Source organism: Nicotiana tomentosiformis, chromosome 3, assembly GCF_000390325.3.
Source record: "Nicotiana tomentosiformis chromosome 3, ASM39032v3, whole genome shotgun sequence".
In the NCBI taxonomy this organism is placed as follows: Eukaryota; Viridiplantae; Streptophyta; class Magnoliopsida; order Solanales; family Solanaceae; genus Nicotiana; species Nicotiana tomentosiformis.
This window is the reverse complement of record NC_090814.1, coordinates 73,020,797-73,040,146: the sequence shown is the minus strand read 5'-3', so window position 1 is coordinate 73,040,146 and position 19,350 is coordinate 73,020,797. Positions and strand designations below refer to the sequence as shown.

Genomic DNA, 19,350 nt, shown 5'->3' with positions numbered 1-19,350 from the left:
AGAAAGGAACCGATTGCACGTTCCCACTAATACGTTGTTTTTTGTACGGTAGTTCTTCTTAGAAGTTAATACACTTCCCTAAATAATCTACTTCAGGTTTATCGCCTTATCGGTGAAAATAGCATGTGTTTGCCAGTTTTCGGACTGATAATTAAAAAACAGCCAGCATTTGTAAAGTCATTACAAAATGACCATTATTTTGCTGAAACACGGAAAGCTCCAGCATAGTATGATGTATTATGGAGCTTCTGCGTATAAACTTCCAACATATTATGTTGGAACTCCAGCACACGAAAAGTTTCAGCATAATATATACTGGATTATGGAGTACGAAATTCCAACATATTATGCTGGAATCTCATATGTAAAAAATTTGTACTCCATCATATTATGCCGGAATTTTTCTGGATTTTTAAGGGTGTTTTTGTTCAAATTTTATCTTTACATGAAAAAGTGAATAAATTTTGATTACTTTTGAAACTGTGGTTATTTTTCAATTATCAGTTGTAAATATAGGTATTTCTGATTTTTTTTTCCGGTTTATCTCTTTTAAACGAGTCGGGTTTGTCCACATGGGCGATGCCTGATCCAAACTTAATATCCAACACAATCAAAAAATCCCAGAGAATTACATGTGAGATATTATCACCATTTGCGAGTTTCTACATGTAGATCAAAAGTGTTATTAGTTATTCCCCTGGGCGGAGCTAGACTTTAAGCTACGGGTTCGGCCGAACCTAGTAGCTTTGGTCCAAATTCTATAATAGCCTTAAGAAATTCATTAAATATGTATAAATTTTAAAAACTAATAACTTAAAAAGACTATAATCTCGAACTCATAAACTTCAAATTCTGACTTTGCGCGCCTCTGATGATTACTCGAATAATCATTTGTTGTGTATTTCGTTATGTTATTGCATATTAAATTGATTATTGAATTCCATTAACACAACCAAAACTTTCTAGCATGGAGGCAAAGAGGTTGCAAATAATCGCTTTAGTCATGGATCGACTCCAAAAGGTACTAACATTTTAGCAGTTTAGATCTCCTTGTCTCCAATATCAATCCTCCTTTCACTTTTCAAAAAGTTTATCTAACTCATTTTTAGATTCAGAAGATCCCAAATAAATTTACTTTTGGCAAAATACATAAAGAGACACCTAAAGTTGGCCCCAGATGTCTATCTCACACTCCAACTTACTAGGTGACCATACATACACTTTATGTTTGGTTTTATTGTGTCAAGTAAACACACGCGTCTGACATGGTTACTCGAGTGAGATACAAACGCTGGGCAGCACGTTAGGTTAAATTTTTCTTGGTTGTAACGGTTAAAAAACTGTAAAATTACTATTATACCCTTAATGAATTCCTTTTATATTTATCCCAATTCTCAAATTCCAAAACCTAAATCCCAATTCTTTCTCGTTCTTCCCCAACCTTTTCCTACTTCTATCTTCCCTCTTTCTCTATTACGAAGCATTATCAAAAATGGAAGGCACCTTGTATTGTCATTGTGGTAAAAGGGCAGAATTGATGATTTCGTGGTCATAAAATAACCCAGGTCGAAGGTATCTTGGATGCCAATATGGTCGACTAAGTAATTTTTAAAGTTATTTTTTGTGCCTATTTTGTTTCTTAAATATTATTTGGCCAAGACTCTATTTTTATGGACATTTCTTACTGTTTTACAGGAAAGGTGTAAGTATTTTAAGTGGTTTAAAGATGAATTTCCTGAACAAGTTAGGATTGTAATTTGGGGATTTTTGAAGCGGATCAAAAAACACGACGAAGAAAAGGAGAAAGTACAGAATGTTGCTGGTCATTGTGATACCCGCTTGGATTGTTAGAGAGTGTCTTATGTAATATTTGCTATATGTGTTGAAATTTAGTTGGTTGAAGGAGCTTTTTTGTGTATTGGCAGTTATGTAAACCAATAGCTCTTTTGAATGTTGTAATGTAAGAAACTTAGATAAATACAAGTTAAACCACTTTTGGACTAATATTTCAGGAAAATTTTGACATGACTAATGTTCTCCCTAACTGCAGCTACAAGACACAAATACAAACTAGACAATAAATTCTACCAAGGCAAATATAATCTGTAGAATAAACTACAAATTTTATTGCTCAAGCCAAGGCAATAGTCACAAAATAAAATGTCAAACATACATCTAAAACATTGCTTTAATAGAAAATAACTAAAACTGTAGTTTTAGGTTCATGAAAATCAAATTAGACAAAACACTTGAACTAACTACATAAAGTGAAATCTTCTCTAATGAGCCTTTTTCTTCTTCATTTGCATCTCTTTTTGTTGTTGAAGTTGGTTTTCAGTAATAGCAGTTTTTTCCTTCCATTTCGATCCAGGTAGCTTGAATCCAAGATCAATATTGGTAAGTGATGCATTCTTTAATTGTCTCCCACTAGAGATAACTCTTTCACTTAGTGTTTTCGGCTGTAAATTTAGAGTGATATCTATTAGGCAATCTATTAATAACTTAGAAAATAGCTATCATATAGAAATGTGAAAGAGCTTACATTAAGAACTTGTCTTCCAGATTGTGTGTCTGTGTAAATGTCAAATCCCATTTTTTTTTCAACAACAGTAGAAACAGATTTAGTAGCAACATGAAGAGGAGCAGCAGTAGCAAATCTAGCAGGTACACTGGTTGTTGTACTTGTTGAATCAGAACCAACCCCCTTCCCCTTCCTAAAGTAGTTCCCCTTCCTATAGCAGTTCCCCTTCCTTTTCCTCTACCAACTCCTATTCCTAGTCGTCTCCCTCTACCTCTCCCAGTAGAAGTATTATTTCTAACTCTTGTAGTATCTTGATACAAAGAATAAGGAATACTAGAATGTTGGGTACTAGGTTGTCTCATTGGCATTGCTTCAGTAGTTGTACTAGATTGTTGAGTAGTATGTTGACTGTTTGGTGTTGCTTCAATTGTTGTTCTTGGTCTTTCTTGAGGCTATACGTAACAAAACAAAGGTTAGAAGACAAAGGTTAACAAGTAAGTAGATCAATAAAAATAACAAAGGACATACCCCTGATTTGCACCCTTTTTTGTTGTGGCCAATTTGGTGGCAGTTAGAACATGTCATCTTGGCTCCTTTCTTTGATGCTTTTCCCCATTTCTTTTTTCTTGGTTCATCTTTTTCCTTTCTCCTACATCTTTTGGGTATACCACGCATTGATTTAACTTCAGGTGGCTCGACTGGTGGGTTATTTGATTCAAGCCACATCTTCATATTGGGGATTGGTTAAATGAAGTACTTGTAAGCATTCAAGTATGTATCTTTTCTATACCAATGCTCAACAAAATCTTCTGGATCTTCTCCAATATGGATAATGCAAACATGGGCACAAGGGATACCCCTCAACTGCCACAATCTGCAACTATATATTTTCCTAACCATATCAACAATGAACATATATTTTCCTTCCTCAATTTCAAAGCCAGTATGAGCATTCCACATCACTTTTAATCTCCTACCAACTTCTTTATTTTCTTCTAAAGCTAATCTTGTCGTGGGTGAAATGTCATTGATCCAAGTTTCAGCAAATTTGATCATATCCCCATGTCCATTCATTATCTTATGTCTAATATCTTCAAGCATATTAATTACTGATTTATGCCTAGGACCCACAATCCAAGAGTTAAATGTCTCACACATGTTATTTTCAACAACATCACACCTAACAGTTTTACTAAAATAAGCCCTACACCAGTACTCTTTATTATAACTAAGTAGGGATTCACAAATATTATGCCCAAGTTTATCCAAGTGTTCAAATTCTTCTTTCAATTTTACCTCAAAACTGGCCTTAGCACAACTCCAGAAAGCTTTTCTTCTTGCTTCATCTCTCGATTTTTTTGCCAGTTTGCCCATATATGCCTTGCACACATCCTCCTTTCAGCATTAGGAAGTAATTCTTGAACAGCTAGAATAAGACCCTTATAGACATTAAAAAAAAAAAAAGGAAATAGAATAAAATAAATAACAGAAATGAAATAAGCAACAGAAATGAAATAAACAACAGAAAACATGTTTAGTATAGTACCTTTTGCATGTCAGACATTATTATTAATCCATCTCCTACACCAAGCTCCAAATCTTGAATGAGATGACTTAAGAACCAACTCCAAGAATGTTTAGTTTCTTGGTCAATAACTGCCAATGCTATTGGGTACATTTGTTGATTCCCATTCTTTTCAATAGCAACTAATAGTTCACCTTTGTAAGCCCCCTTCAAGAAACAACTATCCAACCCTATGATCCTCCTATAACCTTCTAACCATCCATTATTCAATGAATCAAAACAGACATAAAAATACTTGAACAAATATTTTTCAGGTTGTGTCTCATTATCAATTCTGACCCAACAAGAAATCTCAGGATTTGTACTCTTAATCATATCAGCATAGTCCAGTAGCTTTGAAAACTCAAGAGCCCAGTCACCCATGAATTTACTAATCACACTCATCTTTTCCCTATAACATCCTGATCTTCCCACCTGCAACCCCAACTTTTTTCTAATTGTTTCTTGCAGCTTATACACTCTGATATCAGGTTGAGAGATTATTTTGTCCTTGAACTTTTTAGCAATATATTTGGCCGAGAATAACTTGTTCTTGTTCTTTGTATTATATTTATGGGCTGGATAGTATTTTTTCACAGTGAAATCTCCTGAATCTTTATCAATACTAGCATGCAGTTCCCAATTACACAACTTTCCTTTTCATTTTACCCTTACTCTATGTGGTTCATTGGGTCTTAGAGTTAATTGAACCTTCTCCTGAATAGCATAGTTAGCTACAACTTGTCTAAAGCTTTGCATATTTTCAAATATCATACCTAATTCAAATAAAGCATACTTGGCATAATCATCATACCTCAGCTTTTTGCTTCTTTTTCTGGAGAGTAAATCAACACTTGATTGTGCAAGAACATCTAAATCTTTACTATTGTCTTCTCTAGCATCATCTGATGAGTCAATGAAGTCTTCATCACCACCCAACTTTCCAACAAATCCGTCTTTCTTGTTAAGCCCTAAATCCTCAAATCCCTTATCTACCACAGCTTCCCCAAGCTCCACTTCTTGAATGACATTGGCTTTTCTATGTTTTTTGGTCTTTCTTTCACATATCTTTTTCTTTTCTAGCAGTCTCTCTAAAAGCCCTCAATTCTTCATCAATTTTACTGTCATCTTCATCAGAAATATTCTCTAAGTTATCTTATTCAAAGTCTTCATTATCACTACTATCTTCATCATTAAGAGGTTGTTCTACCCCCTCCCCCCAACCCCAGCTGCCTCGTTTAAAGTCATATTTATAGCACCCTCAATCTGTGTTGCCCTAGAATTAACCCCACATATTATATTAATTATTTCTTGGTCCATGTCACCAACCAGTGGACCTACAACACTGCTAGCAGGGACCCCTTCTTCCACCATGACATATTTCACATACAAGTCATAATAGACCCAGTACGTAAGTCTTTAACAATATTATATAGTTGGCTGTCAGTTTCCAATGCAACAAATTGAATATTGGTAAGGTCTTTGACATAAAAGCCTTCAACTTTATCATACCCAATATCCTTAGTGTAACATTTCATCTCGGTCAGAGAAAAATGATCTTTATCTATAGTAAAGATAACCCTTTCCAACTCCCAATATATTGTCTTTCAATAATCCTACCCATGTGGTGAAAAACAACAATAATAAAGCCACAAATGTGAACAAACTCTGAAAAAGACAAGAAATAAAGGTCAAGATTCCCTACTCTTTAACAGACGTAAAAGCCAATATATTCCCCCCTTTAACAGAGTACATAAACAAAGTAAAACTTTTTTCAAAAATAACGAAATCCCATTTACAAGCGCATGAAAAAGAGATAACAAACAGTAGAAATGTTAATATCTCTTAATAAAATCTCTTATGTTATTTGTCTTCAAGCCCACTCCTATCGATATCGATATCTTCCACACCAATGACTAACGACAGATGAACGAAGCAAAATTAAAGGCAAAGAATGGATAAAGTTCTAATTTTTTAAGCTTTATCGAGGATATTGAACGATTACCCCAACCATTGAAGAGATTGATGAAGATCGATTTGAGGAGATTTGGGAATTAGGGTTTTCAGTAAAAAGAAATTACTGAAATGAAAGCTCCCGTTTGTCCTCTTTTGTATCGTTTTAATTTTTATTTTCTTTTTCGTTTTAATTTGTCGCTAGAAAGTTTAACCATGTGTAGTCTACGTGTTAAATTCTGATTGGTTCACTTAACCATGTAGGCGCGACTGTATGTCACGCATTATACCTTCCAGAGACGTGTGTTTACTTGACACAATAAAACCAAACATAAAGTGTCTATATAGTCACCTGGTAAGTTGGAGGGTGAGATAGACATCTGGGGCCAACTTTAGGTGCTCTTTATGTATTTTACCTTTACTTTTCATTTCAATGATATTTAAATTATAAAAATTACAAGAAATATGCGCATGAGATATAAAATTATTTTTAAACAATTGCCATAAACTTTTAAATAAAAGCTAGTGGTAACTAGCAAGATCCCGAAAATCTTATTTGAAAAATTCCCTCCGATTGATTCTATGGAAGTTAACTCTCGGAAAAATATATTATAGCCCGTGACCCTTGTATAACAGCGAACATCGGGTCGGGTCATGAAAAGCCCCAAAAGAGAGAGAAGAAGGAAGGAAGAAAACATGAGCAAAAACCAAAAAGGAAGAAAATGGCGGCAATTGTATGCTACGGTCCTCTAATTGACCTCTCTAAAGCAGCAGTTCACATCGGCGAGTACGTCCAGCTCCTCGTTTTGGTTCACAATATCATCCCAATTCAGGTACTTTTACTTTCTCTCTATTGTTTATTCATGGCCTTAGGTACTTAGGATGAGTTGGTTAATTTACTGAATTATATATATAAGGATGAGTTGGTTTATTCATGGCCTTAGGTATTTTGCAGTACAAGTTATGGAGAAAAGGTGGAGCAGAGGTTATTAGGACGGACATACAGGTGGGCGATGACTCCCGCCCTTTTTTCCCTGTTTCAATTTGGCAGAAACATTTGGCCTCCAAATTTGTTGCTGGCGATGTCATTTTGCTTCAAAGTAAGTTTTTTTAAGTTATATTTCAGAAAGAAAAAAAAAAGGTTTACCACTGCATCCACTATTCTGTTTTTGTTTTTTTACCATGAGTGGAGAATTAGTATAGATAATATAGTTCAATTCAAAAACAATGACAGTGCTCGCTACCATCTAATTTGCTCTATCCAAGATTGTAATTTTTGTTGCAATTTGTCGCCTGTGGCATATTTTACCACTGAACATATAAACAGCTAACACGAATAAAGATGGGATTTGGATTTCAGTAATAAGCTCACAAGAAGCATAAACGACAATAGGCAGGCTTTCTTATTGATTTACGAACATCACTTTGATAATTGCAAGTTTCATTTTGCAGTCATGAATTCGATTGTGGTGTAATTGGTGCTCACTGCTCGGTCATTGCCTTAAAGGATCTTCTGAATTGATTAACTCATATAGCTTTCTTTCCTCTCTGCTTCTTACTTACATGGAATTTACTATATTTGTGTTTGTTGAACTGGTTTATCTGCTGAAAAGTATTATCTGAATACTGTTGAATATGTGGTTTGGGTGTTCTAAACTTTGGTTTCCAAATAATATTGATGCTCCAGTTTTTCAATTTCAGATGTTAAGATTACAAGAGTTGGCGGATTAATCGAGGCTAGAACTGTACATTGCTCAACCTTGCAATGTGTAGTCCGTTCATACAAGTCACTTGTTTCTAAAGGTTCTCTCTCTCTCTCTCTCTCTCTCTCTCTCTCTCTCTCTCTCTCTCGATGTAGTCCGTTCATACAAGTCACTTGTTTCTAAAGGTTCTCTCTCTCTCTCACACACACACACGCACTCTTTAGCTATTAGAAGTACACGGTTGAGTTTGATGAATTCATGAGGCTGTTATGCATTGTCTTTGGTAGATATGATCTGGCTTTGGAGTATCATTGATACATTACTGGACACTCAATTTCTGTAAACTACTCTTTGCAGATAAGCGGCTCGATTAAAGTTTTCCTGGGGCAGACCTCGCTAAGATATTGATTTATTGTCTTTACAGGTGGAGACGAGTTGTTGCGCAGCTGTCGAATTGGTGTGGCAGCAAAGGATAAGCTTCTGAAAATTGTTAGATGGCTACAGCAGGGGGCTGCTGTTGAATTAAACGACCATCAGGTTTCCTCTTTCTCTTGGAACTTCCGTGCTAATTTTCAGTTGCGAACACTTGAGTAGAGACTAAGAGTTTATTTAACGAGCAGCCTCTTCTCCTTCTCAAATTTATTTCTTCCCTATGCCCTTCCTATGCAGGGCTGAGATGTAGGGGGTTTCTCTTTTTCTCCTTAATCAGTCTCCACACTGATGAAAACCAAAATTTGGATGTATGTATGTATGCAACAAAAGAGTTATTTTTAGACTCCCTTTTCCTCTGTTATGTAGTTCAGGGCTGCTTTATCTTGCACCAACCAATAAGTGCCTTTCATCTTTATTTAATTAATGAATTTAACTTTGGGTGAATTACGCGGACCTCCACTCTAGTTTAGTGAAACTAAATGGACATCCCCTATATCTAAAAACTTTCCTCTAGTCTAGTGTTTCTTTATAGAAAATTTCCATGTCTCTACTAGGACATTAAAAGTTAATGATTTAATAAAAATGTTTTGAATTGTTTGCTCCTATTTTGTTTCAATTGCTATTGTATCTACCCAGAAAATAAAGGAAAGAGTAATTTGAATATTTTTTAATTTTAGCTTAACTATAAAAATGCTTATGACAAAGTCCCAAGAGAGATCCTATGGAGATGTTTGGAGGCTAATAGCCTGTTTGGCCAAGTTTGTTTTTGGGTCAAAAGTGCTTTTTTGGCCAAAAACACTTTTGGCAAAAAATTGAGGTGTTTCGCCAAGCTTTTAGAAGGAAAAAAGTGCTTTTGAGGAGAAGCAGAAAAATGTAGCTTCTCTCCAAAAGCACTTTTTTGAGAAGCACTTTTGAGAAATATACACTTAGAAGCAGTTTTCAAAAGTTTGGTCAAACACTAATTACTGCTCAAAAGTGCTTTTCAAATTAATTAGCCTAACACAAACCGATTCTCACCAAAAGTACTTTTTTGAAAAGCACTTTTGAAAAAAGCACTTATCAAAATAAGTAGATTTTAGAAGTTTGGCCAAACAGGCTATAAGAGGGTGCCTGTAGCGTATATTAGAGTGATCCAGGACATGTATGATGGAGCTAAGACACGGGTTAGGACATCAGGAGGAGACTCTGAGTACTTCCCGGTTGAGATGGGGCTGCATCAGGGATCAACACTTAGCCCGTTTTTGTTTTCCTTGGCAATGGACGCATTGACGCGACACATTCAAGGGGAGGTGTCTTGGTGCATGTTATTTGCAGATGACATAGTCCTGATTGATGAGACGCGAGGTGGTGTTAATGAGAGGCTGGAAATCTGTAGACATAACCTTGAGTCTAAGGGTTTCAAGTTGAGTAGGACCAAGACAGAATACTTGGAGTGCAAGTTCATCAGTGTTACCTAGGAAGCGGACGGAGATGTATGGCTTGATACGCAAGTCATCGCCGGGAGAGAGAGTTTCAAGTATCTGGGGTCTATAATTCAGAATTATGGGGAGATTGATGAGGACACATCGTATCGGAGCAGGGTGGATGAAGTGGAGGCTCGCTTCCGGTGCCTTGTGCGATAAGAATGTGCCGTTGACACTTAAGGATAAGTTCTACAAGGTATTGGTTAGACCGACTATGTTGTATGGAGCAGAGTACTGGCATGTCAAGAGCTCCCATGTCCAGCGGATGAAAGTAGCTGAAATGAGGATGTTAAGATGAATGTGTGGGCATACTAGGTTAGATAGGATTATGAATGAAGTTATTCAGGACAAGGTGAGGTGGCCCATGTGAAGGAAAAGATGCGTGAGGCGATGCTGAGATGGTTCGGTCATGTTAAGAGGAGAAGCACAGATGCCTCAGTCAGGAGGTGTGAGAGGTTGGTCTTGGGGGTACGAGGAAGGGTAGAGGTAGGCCAAAGAAATCTTGGGGAGAGATGATCAGGCGGGACATGACGTAACTTGAGCTAACCGAGGACATGACCCTGGATAGTAGGGTGGAGGTTGAGGATTAGGGTAGAAGGTTAGTAGGTGGTCGTGCGTTTCCCTTTGTCTTCATTAGCTCGATAGTATTAGTGTTAGTATGGTACCCTTTTATCCTGAGTTTGCTATTATCGCATATCTTGTTTTGTTATTACTTGACATCATTACTTCCTTAGTTTGTTATCAGTACTCCATTCATACTCTTTATTGCTAGTTCTCTAAATATATTGTCTTGCTATTACTTGCTATTGGTACTTCTTTCATATTCTTTATTGCCATCTTGAATTATACCTCTTCTGATGGAAGAAACCTATGGCTTTTAAATGGTTGTTATTGCTGATTTGTATTTTCTTAATGTTGTGCCATGGTGTATGTGGTTCGCTGATGATATAGTTCTGATTGATGAGACGCGACGCGACATTAATGAGAGGCCGGAGGTTTGGAGACAGGCCCTTGAGTCTAAGGGTTTCAAGTTGAGCAGGACTAAGACAGAATACCTGGAGTGCAAATTCGGCGTTGAGTCGAGAGAAGCGGGCTTGGACGTGAGGCTTGGATCACAGGTCATCCCCAGGAGAGGCAGTTTCAAGTACCTTAGGTCGGTTATTTAGGGGGATGGGGAGATCGACGAGGATGTCACACACCGTATAGGGGTGGGGTGGATGAAATGGAGGTTAACATCTGGAGTCCTGTGTGACAAGAAAGTGTCACCGATACTCAAAGGAAAGTTTTATAGAGCGGTGGTCAGACCGGCCATGTTGTATGGGCAGAGTGTTGGCCAGTTAAGAACTCACATATCCAGAAGACGAAAGTAATGGAGATGAAGATGTTGAGATGGATGTGGTCATACCAGGAGAGATATGGTCAAGAATTATGATATTCAGGACAAGGTAGGTATGTCCTCCGTGGTGGAGAGATGCAGAAAGTGAGATTGGGATGGTTTGGGCATGTGAAGAGGAGATGCTCGGATGCCCCAATGAGTAGGTGTGATAAATTAACAATGGTAAGTCTCAAAAGAGCTAGATGTAGGCCGAAGAAGTATTGGGGAGAGGTGATTAGGGGGGATATGGCGTGGCTTCAGATTTCAGTGGATATGGCCCTTGATAGGAAGGTGTGGAGGGCGAGCATTAGGGTGTTAGGATAGGAGGTAGCTGATAAGGTTCATCCATGGGGGAGGCTGGTCTGATAAGGTTGGGTCCTAGGCTGCTACCGATTATTGTTGTATCCACACTATTCTTTCTTTTTTCATAGTATCGGGCTTTATTCACTGTTTTTTGTTATTATTTCTCATCTATTTTCTGTTTCTTATGCTGTTGTTATTGCTCATATGGTTCTGTTGATAGTACTAACATTCTGTCTCTCTTGTCTCTTTTCGTTTTCTTGAGCCGAGGGTCTTTCGGAAACAGCCTCTCTACCCTCCGGGGCAGGGGTAAGGTCTGCGTACACTCTACCCTCCCCATACCCCACTTGTGGGAACTCACTAGGTTGTTGTTGTTGTTATTGTTGTTGTTGTACTATTCAAGATCGTTTGATATCCATATGACGGTGATAGGTGCATGCTCATGTATTACTTCACATCTCTTGTCAAGTGACTGCAGTTGAACGATTTTTGTAAATCGGCTTGCTTTATGAAATATATGAATGTTGGCTTCATGTATTCACAGCGGAAACAGCCATCAATAAATTGGAAAGTGCACGAAGAGACAAAATCTCAGGGTTGTGTCTCTCTTAAAGATTTATCTAATCTTCCTGATTCCTCCAAGGTAACCTTGTATGCATCTGTCGGTGAAGTATTTCTGCCAATTACGTGGAGACATCTTCCTGAATCGGCTACTGAAAGCATGTTCATTAGCAAGAGACTATACATGCACTCAGATTGTGACGTGGCTGACGATCTAATTACGGCTGGCTGCCATCTCTGTGGTACTCCTTTAAGTTACGAAACTAGGTAAGAGGAAAAGCTTAACCAGTCCTCTTTTCATATCTATGCGGATGATATGCCTATAACATTTAGCAACTGCTATATCGTCCTGGTTTGCAACAGTTCAGGCAGTGTTAAAAATGCCGCATCACTCTATTGTCAGGAGAGCTCCAATCACCTTCATGTTGTAAGCACGATATATCGGCCTTTCATGGTAAGATTTTCTTTTCAATTGGTAACATTCTTTTTTCTTGTAAAAATTAGCTCAGGAAAACTTACCATGACTGCTTATATTGTTTTTTCTTTGCAAACCGTTGTGATTGACACCTGAATTATTTATGTTTTATTTTGGTACTTAAACTTAATTCTAGCTGACACCAGTATCATAGATGATTTCTCAAATTAATTGGCATTTCAATCACTCAATTATAATGATGGACAGGGGTGAAATGTATTTTAGAGCAGAAATTAGCTCAAGTGTCATAAGCGCACCTAACCTCTTATTCTTAGTTTATCTTTGTTTATTTGAAAGTTTTTTTTAAAATTTACTATCTCAATTTTGCAGCTATATGTGTGGGATGATTCAATGTATGCTCCACTTCTTGTTAAAAACAAGGCAGCTGAAGTGTTGTTTGGAAACATCAGAGCTGAGGAAGTGCTCTCGTGCTATAAAAGGCTGAAGGATGGAATAGATCATGCTCCAAATTTAGTCTTCAGAAGGAATGGCACGGTTGAAAGGACTGTGCTTGAACATAATGCTGCTGGGGAAGGTATTGCAGTGACTGACAAAAGCACCAACGAGGGCAAGGAATTGAAAGAAAATAATAAATTCGATTTAAGTCCAAATTTCTATTTGGTTTGGTTAATTTTATTGAAGTTGCTACTACAACAGGAGAATAACAGTCCTTTGAAATTTAAAGTTACTATTAACGCAACAAGAGATTGCGAATATGGGAGGTATGAGATGATCTCTGTTTCTCTACCATCCTTCACTTCTGAATTCAATTTAGTATAGGAGTGCTTAAATGTATCAAATATCAATATTTTCAGCAGAGTTCATTTGTTCTTCATAAACTTCATCAGTCGGAGTTCCTTTTCTAGACTCCTTGAAAGAAGTAATTAAGAATAATATAGGGGCGGATCCCTTGACAAAAGAACGTCCTAAAGTGGAAGATTGTACGTGCAAATGGAAACCTTGGTGATCTCATATCATTTTTAAACAGTATAGAAAGCTATTCTTTCAAAGAAAGACTTCATTTCTTTCATCTAAAAGCTAACTGGTGTCTTTTCACATTCAAGAAAGACTTCAGATTCTAACTACAGTTCACTGCAACACTACGCTATAGCTGTGCCACCATGTTAATCTTTGACGCCAAAGTCTTAAATGTAAGCGGATATTTGAATGTGGTGAGTTATTTTTAAGATTTGAGATGGTTGATAACCCAATTAACTATTTATCCTCTTCAATATGTTCCTACTTGCATTGGGAGAATCAAATTTTGTGTTTGTGGTTACATAGAGCTTGGAGTACTTTGAATGCGTTGCTGTCTTGCTGGAGGTTGTAGTAGAGAATATTACGGTCATGTTAGTCCCATTTTGCCGCAATAATAATGAAATAAATAGAGTAAGAGGTTCTCTGAACTTCTTTCCTCACCCAAGTACAAGGATCTAAAACAAAAAGCAAGGCATGAAAACAATTTAACAGTAACTAGAAAACCATCAGGCCGTGATGAAGTGTTCTCTGGACTTCTACATGGTACTAATAGAAATCTTTGTAAGAGAAAAAAGTTCTGTAGCCACATCACAATACATTATTTGACCTCTTTTCGGCAAATGAGAATATGGAAGTTACAAGCCAGGTAAACCGTAAACTGATGGCCAACAGTACTCAAAATGCTACACGAAGTCTCAGCTATTCGTTGAAGCCAAAGTCCAAACGACCTAAATGCCATCAATGTTCGGTTGCATCATCAGCCAAGGGATCAACAGCTGCAGATCTTTGTGCTTCTTCCAAAAGTTTCATTTGGTGTTCTGCGTGTTCTCTTTCACAGGCATTGATTCCCATTATTATATCTAGCATCGTACCAGTTGTTCCAAAGAATACAAGGGGTCCCAAAGATTTCCGTTTTATGCCCACTGGAATTGCAAGCAATGCACCAGCTACAGAGAAAACCCATGTACCCAGAGCACTGCAATAATTCAAATATCAGACAAGAAAAACTTCTACTAGAATAAATAAGACGAGCAACACGACGCATATACAAGCATTCATGATTATGCCAATTTCAATAAAATAAAGTATCAACAGCATGAATTCATCCTCTCCGATGATAGATACAAACATTATGTTTGGGACTTGCAGTTTTCCAGGGAGAAAAACAATTATTAAGAGCACAAATTTCAAGTTCTCGGCACGATAGATACGCAGAGATGTTCATGACTATTGAATTTTCCATTGTTGATTTTAAGAATACAATGGAAGAGGGATATAATAACTGCTTGATACATATGACAAATTACGCCACAACTGCAATCCTCATGGAGGTCAATAATATTCCACTTTCTTACCCTTTTCCTTAAAAAAAAAAATTACCTAGGAGAAAATCATCATACAAGCTCCTAACGGCTGAAAAGACTTAGATATGTTCAGGGCTAGAAAATACTTAAAACGAGAAAGGTAGAAGAGCATGACCACCAACAGCTTGAAGTTGTCTGAAAACTACATGACGAAATAACGAGACTGAACTCTATCAAAGAAGAAAACTTCAAATAACAAGATGAACGTGATTGTAATATTATACAACATGATAATCAGCAGAAGCTTCTGAAAGTTCATCACCAAAGAACATATGCCCGATAGAAAAGAAAGATATATGCTAAAATGGAGCAAATAGCCACCTTGGAAGATAGAGCACACAATCAGTGACATCAGATATTCAACCAGACCAGATGTGGAGAAATCTCAACCGTCATACTGGTTTCTCATAATTACCTCTTCACATTTCACTGTATGATACTGCTATCATCTGCAGTACAAGGCATGCTGACCCTACACAGGAACTACAGATGGGAACAAGAGGGGTGTGCAGGGGTGGAGCAACGGGGTGGCAAGGGGATTCAGTTGAATCCCTTTCATCCTAATATTATACTATGTAAATAGGGTAAAAATCAGTGTTGTCAAAGGCGAAAAGCTCTAAAAAGCGATCCAAGTCCATTGGGGCTTTAAGCGCAAAGTACAATAGAAGTGTGAGCTTCAGTAAAAAAAGGCACAATGATGGAAAGGAATAGATATATATGTAGTTCAAGAAAAAAAGTAACAAATTCACTCGTGATATTTTCCTTAACAACTAATACACTTAGTTGCCGATTATATTTGTTGTTTAGTACGGACTGATTCAAGACAGAACTCATGGGCAACAAAGTGCACGCTTTAGTGGCTTTCCTACATTGAAGTGTAGCTTATATGAGGAGAAGCGTCCTCCCTGAGCTTTTCTGAGCTTCAAGGCTTAAGTGTGCCTTAAATGAGCTTTTGACAACACAATTTCTTTTATCATATATAAACTGTCGAATCCCCTCGGCAGGAAAAATTGTAGTGCAATGGCAAAAGGGGTTCAAAAATTGCTTTAGGTCACAAGTTCAAATCCTAGGTGTGACATTCTTGTTTTTTTTTTAATCCCCTTGTTTGAATTCCTGGCTCCGCCAATGGGGGTGCGACACAGTACATTATACTGATAGCATTGTTCTTTCTCGCTCTTTCTCTTTCACATTAACCAAATCTTCCTATTGAATAAAACATTTAGATTTGGTACTACCTCCGCCCTCTGAAGCATGACCTACTTACACCGATGTGGTTATTAAGAATAATATGTTTGCCAAAACAAGCGTTTAAGATGGTGGTTTCAAATGTCAAAAAGTGAAGATTCATTGGTAAAATGTCACATGAAATAGGTTAGCTTATATTTGTTGAAATTGTTGGAGAAAAAAGAATCATACAAGGAAATAGATCAAATCTTTTTGACAGACCAAAAAGGAAAAAGGAATGGAGGGACAGCCTCAATGCCTCTTTAATATATCTCTCTCCCAAATTAAAACAAGGTTCGACTTCCCTTAATCTTAAGGTAGGTAGCCTTCTTCTTGACACCCTCAACATTTTCTTAGGTATGTTACTTCGTTATGTTTGTTTTTTAATTTTGGTGAAACATGTTTTTATAACTTAACTTGCACACACCTCGACTATTCCACTAAAGTTTAGGGAGATGGAAACAATGACCTCTGACGGGATTTCAATCCTACTCTTCATGATCTTCATTCCAGATCCATTTTAGAGTCCAACTTAATAAAATGGAGAGGAAAATGCTTTAGCATTGTGGATTTTAGTTTATTAATTTGATTGTCAAGTATTTTTTGAGATGATAAAGAATGAAAATCGAGTACTGAAATTGTTACCAATTTTCCCCTTGGCCAATTTGACATCCTTAAGTTAGGTTTTCTGAAGGGAGAAGCATAGAAGATTTCTAGAAAAATCTCTTTTCTACTGTCCTAACAGGCGAAAAGTATGGGGAAAAAACATGCCTATGGTTTGAGAAAATTTCCAGATACAAGAACGTCAAATTTCTATACAGAACACAAAAAAAGGGACCGAGAAATTCGATATTGAAAAGAGAAGGAAACTGACTTGGCGACTGTGCAATCTTCCAGTTGTTTTACTTCCTCTCCAGCTGCCATTATTCTCCGATAGCACGAAAATTGAATTTCTTTAGAACCTGTTGACATTCATACTAGTGACCCGCTCCGGTTGAATCCCGACCCATTGATATAATGGGCCTCTTTGGCCCAATAAAATCCTAGGAAATAATCATAGCCTTTTATTTGGCTGAAGTGCAGAAATAGCCACTTTTAGTCCTGCTATTTTAAAACTCTGCTACTCTTTATAAGTATTTGTAACTAAGCCACTTTTCACTAAGTAAATAAAATGTGGACAATAATAATCCTCCACACAATACGCCAGGGAATGAGCTCTTCGTTCTTGTCTCTCCATCTCACACATGTATTTAATTTAATGCACAACTTTGGACTATAAGAAACCTTTATGATATTGAATTACTGTCGTCGTTTCTTTAATTGCACGTTTTATTTATGTTTACTTTTTTTTTTAATCATATCCTTATTTTAGTTAGTACTCCATTTATTTATTTACCACGTCAGCTTAAATAGATGGTTCTCTTTTTAAATTTTTTCCTCCTGAAGCTACTGATCTTAATGGGGGCGATGTGCACAGATAGCCAGTAATAACACATGTATTTACTTTTAAGTCACTGTTTTAAATGTATTTAGTCTTTAGCCACTGCTTTAATAAACTTTTACCCGCCCGGAAAAAAATGCCCTTCTGCTATATAGAATTTCGCTGATACATACGCTCCTTATTTACGATCAGCAGCAGCTCAAACTTACGTGCATAGAATTGTTGTGATCGTCCAAAATTGCAGAAGCTTCTCTTCCGATTTCAAACTTTTTATCTAAGTTCAGAATTCAACTTTCTCGTCCAAAATTCACCATAAAATTACAGTAAGTTCTAAAGTTTTGGATATCTCTATATGCTTTTGTGTGTTTGTGCGGATTTTTATTTCGTTACTGAAGAATAAGATGCTAGGAATTTGATTTTTTTTTCTTTTCTGTATTGATAATGTTAAGGACATCGCGTCCTTAACTCTGTGATTGTTTTGTAAATATTGAGGACATAATATTAAGGATTTGGTGTCCTTAACGTGACTGTTGTTCTAAAAAATATTAAGGACAAATTGTCCTGTATTTTGCAACTTGTATTAATAAAGTTAAGGACATGATGTCCTTAACTTCATGATTGTTGTTCTAAATATTAAGGACATAGTGTCTTGTATTTGTAAATTGTATTAATAAAGTTAAGGACACGATGTCCTTAACTTCATGACTGTTGTTCTAAATATTAAGGACACTATGTCCTTAACATTTTCATTGTACACATCAAAGTTAAGGATAGCTTGTCCTTAACATTTACACTGCACACATCAAAGTTAAGGACAGCTTGTCCTTCAAATTTTCACTGCACACATCAAAATTAAGGACAACTTGTCCTTAACTTTTACAATGCACACATCAAAGTTAAGGACAGCTTGTCCTTAACTTTTACAATGTACGCATCAAAGTTAAGGACACCATATCCTTAACTTTTACAATGCACATATCCAAGTTAAGGACATCATGTCCTTAATATTTTGACTGCATACATCAAAGTTAATGACATAGTGTCCTATTTTTGCAACTTGTACTGATAAAGTTTAAGACATGATGTCCTTAACTTCATGACTACTGTGTAAATATTAAGGACATAGTGTCTTATATTTGCAACTTGTATTGATAAATTTTAGGCCATGATATCCTTAATTTCATGACTGTTGTTCTAAATATTAAGGACATAGTGTCCTGTGTTTTGCAACTTGTATTGATAAAGTTTAGGACATCTTGTCCTTAACTTCACGATTGTTGTATCAATATGTCCTGAATTTCCCATTTTCTTGACTTGCAGGATGGATACAATATGTATTATAGCTGCTTTTAATGGTAGATGGACTGTAGACTATAAGTATCTTGATCATCAAGCAAAGCTTGTTCTAGTACCTGAGGCAATTCGATTTGAAGATTTCATTAACCAAGTCTTTGAAGTTATTGAATTGGATAGAGACAAGTTTGAAGCAATGATATGGTTTGATATCAATCTAGGAACAAGCAAGGGAATGCTTGTATCCAAAGATTTAGATCTTCACACATATATAGAGTTACTAAAAAGTCATTCACTCTTCAAGGGCTGTCGTTTCATTGTTGATATTTCGGAAAGAGTTTTTGATTCTACAAGCACCTTTGAACATGTCAATACAGAAACTCAACAAGACAATCAAGATAAATGCCAACAGATAATCGAAATAGATGTGGTTGAAGCTCAACCAATAACTGAAGAGGTGTTTCAAACATTTGATTCTATTCAAGTGGAAGGACAAAGCATTATAGAGATTGACAACGAACAAGCTTTGGGTATTCAAGTCTTAGAGAGTGCACCGGTAATAAAAGAAGTTGCTGAAAAAACCTTTACTCAACTAACTAAACGAAGCTCAAATTCGAAATAAAAAGAATCCCCAACTACGATATTAAGAGAAAATGTTTCGTTGGATGAAATAAAAGTGGGATCAATATTTGACAAAAAGAAG

The 19,350-nt window shown here is 36.6% G+C and overlaps 3 protein-coding genes across 5 annotated transcripts; 1 reads left to right on the top strand and 2 right to left on the bottom strand.

Moving 5' to 3' along the window:
- Positions 1-2,106: 2,106 nt before the first annotated feature.
- On the bottom strand, positions 2,107-6,197 carry LOC104097453 (uncharacterized). 3 transcript variants are annotated; one of them, XR_011414772.1, is made up of 4 exons: positions 4,068-6,195; positions 3,818-3,960; positions 2,543-2,973; positions 2,107-2,459 (listed from the first exon to the last, which is right to left on the bottom strand). XR_011414772.1 is itself a non-coding variant. In XM_070197122.1 (3 exons), the coding sequence occupies exons 1-3, from the start codon at positions 4,488-4,490 to the stop codon at positions 2,880-2,882; spliced, it is 660 nt and encodes a 219-aa protein (XP_070053223.1). In that variant the 5' UTR covers positions 4,491-6,195; the 3' UTR covers positions 2,107-2,879. The 3 variants fall into 3 exon arrangements, 1 of the variants encoding a protein (XP_070053223.1); XR_011414773.1 differs by having other exon boundaries at positions 2,107-2,973; positions 3,050-3,960; positions 4,068-6,197; XM_070197122.1 differs by having other exon boundaries at positions 2,107-2,973.
- A 317-nt stretch (positions 6,198-6,514) lies between these two features.
- Positions 6,515-13,186, top strand: LOC104117064 (uncharacterized). The gene is made up of 7 exons (XM_009628042.4): positions 6,515-6,871; positions 6,994-7,138; positions 7,740-7,841; positions 8,166-8,278; positions 11,856-12,139; positions 12,236-12,326; positions 12,678-13,186. The coding sequence occupies exons 1-7, from the start codon at positions 6,761-6,763 to the stop codon at positions 13,125-13,127; spliced, it is 1,296 nt and encodes a 431-aa protein (XP_009626337.1). The 5' UTR covers positions 6,515-6,760; the 3' UTR covers positions 13,128-13,186.
- Positions 13,187-13,800: 614 nt separating this feature from the next.
- Positions 13,801-16,943, bottom strand: LOC104117063 (uncharacterized). The gene is made up of 2 exons (XM_009628041.4): positions 16,788-16,943; positions 13,801-14,301 (listed from the first exon to the last, which is right to left on the bottom strand). The coding sequence occupies exons 1-2, from the start codon at positions 16,883-16,885 to the stop codon at positions 14,064-14,066; spliced, it is 336 nt and encodes a 111-aa protein (XP_009626336.1). The 5' UTR covers positions 16,886-16,943; the 3' UTR covers positions 13,801-14,063.
- Between the last annotated feature and the right edge of the window lie 2,407 nt (positions 16,944-19,350).

What these genes read in the sequence shown, in the direction of transcription:
- LOC104117064 (XM_009628042.4), top strand. Translation starts at nt 6,761, where the DNA reads ATGGCGGCAATTGTATGCTACGGTCCTCTAATTGACCTCTCTAAAGCA. An exon ending in CAAGTCACTTGTTTCTAAAG is followed by an intron (nt 7,842 to 8,165) that starts GTTCTCTCTCTC and finishes TTGTCTTTACAG; the next exon opens with GTGGAGACGAGTTGTTGCGC. An exon ending in CGATATATCGGCCTTTCATG is followed by an intron (nt 12,327 to 12,677) that starts GTAAGATTTTCT and finishes TCAATTTTGCAG; the next exon opens with CTATATGTGTGGGATGATTC.
- LOC104117063 (XM_009628041.4), bottom strand. Translation starts at nt 16,885, where the DNA reads ATGTCAACAGGTTCTAAAGAAATTCAATTTTCGTGCTATCGGAGAATA. An exon ending in GAAGATTGCACAGTCGCCAA is followed by an intron (nt 14,302 to 16,787) that starts GTCAGTTTCCTT and finishes GAATTATTGCAG; the next exon opens with TGCTCTGGGTACATGGGTTT.
- LOC104097453 (XM_070197122.1), bottom strand. Translation starts at nt 4,490, where the DNA reads ATGAGTGTGATTAGTAAATTCATGGGTGACTGGGCTCTTGAGTTTTCA. An exon ending in TAATGTCTGACATGCAAAAG is followed by an intron (nt 3,961 to 4,067) that starts GTACTATACTAA and finishes AATGTCTATAAG; the next exon opens with GGTCTTATTCTAGCTGTTCA. An exon ending in GTGCTAAGGCCAGTTTTGAG is followed by an intron (nt 2,974 to 3,817) that starts GTAAAATTGAAA and finishes TGTTACGTATAG; the next exon opens with CCTCAAGAAAGACCAAGAAC.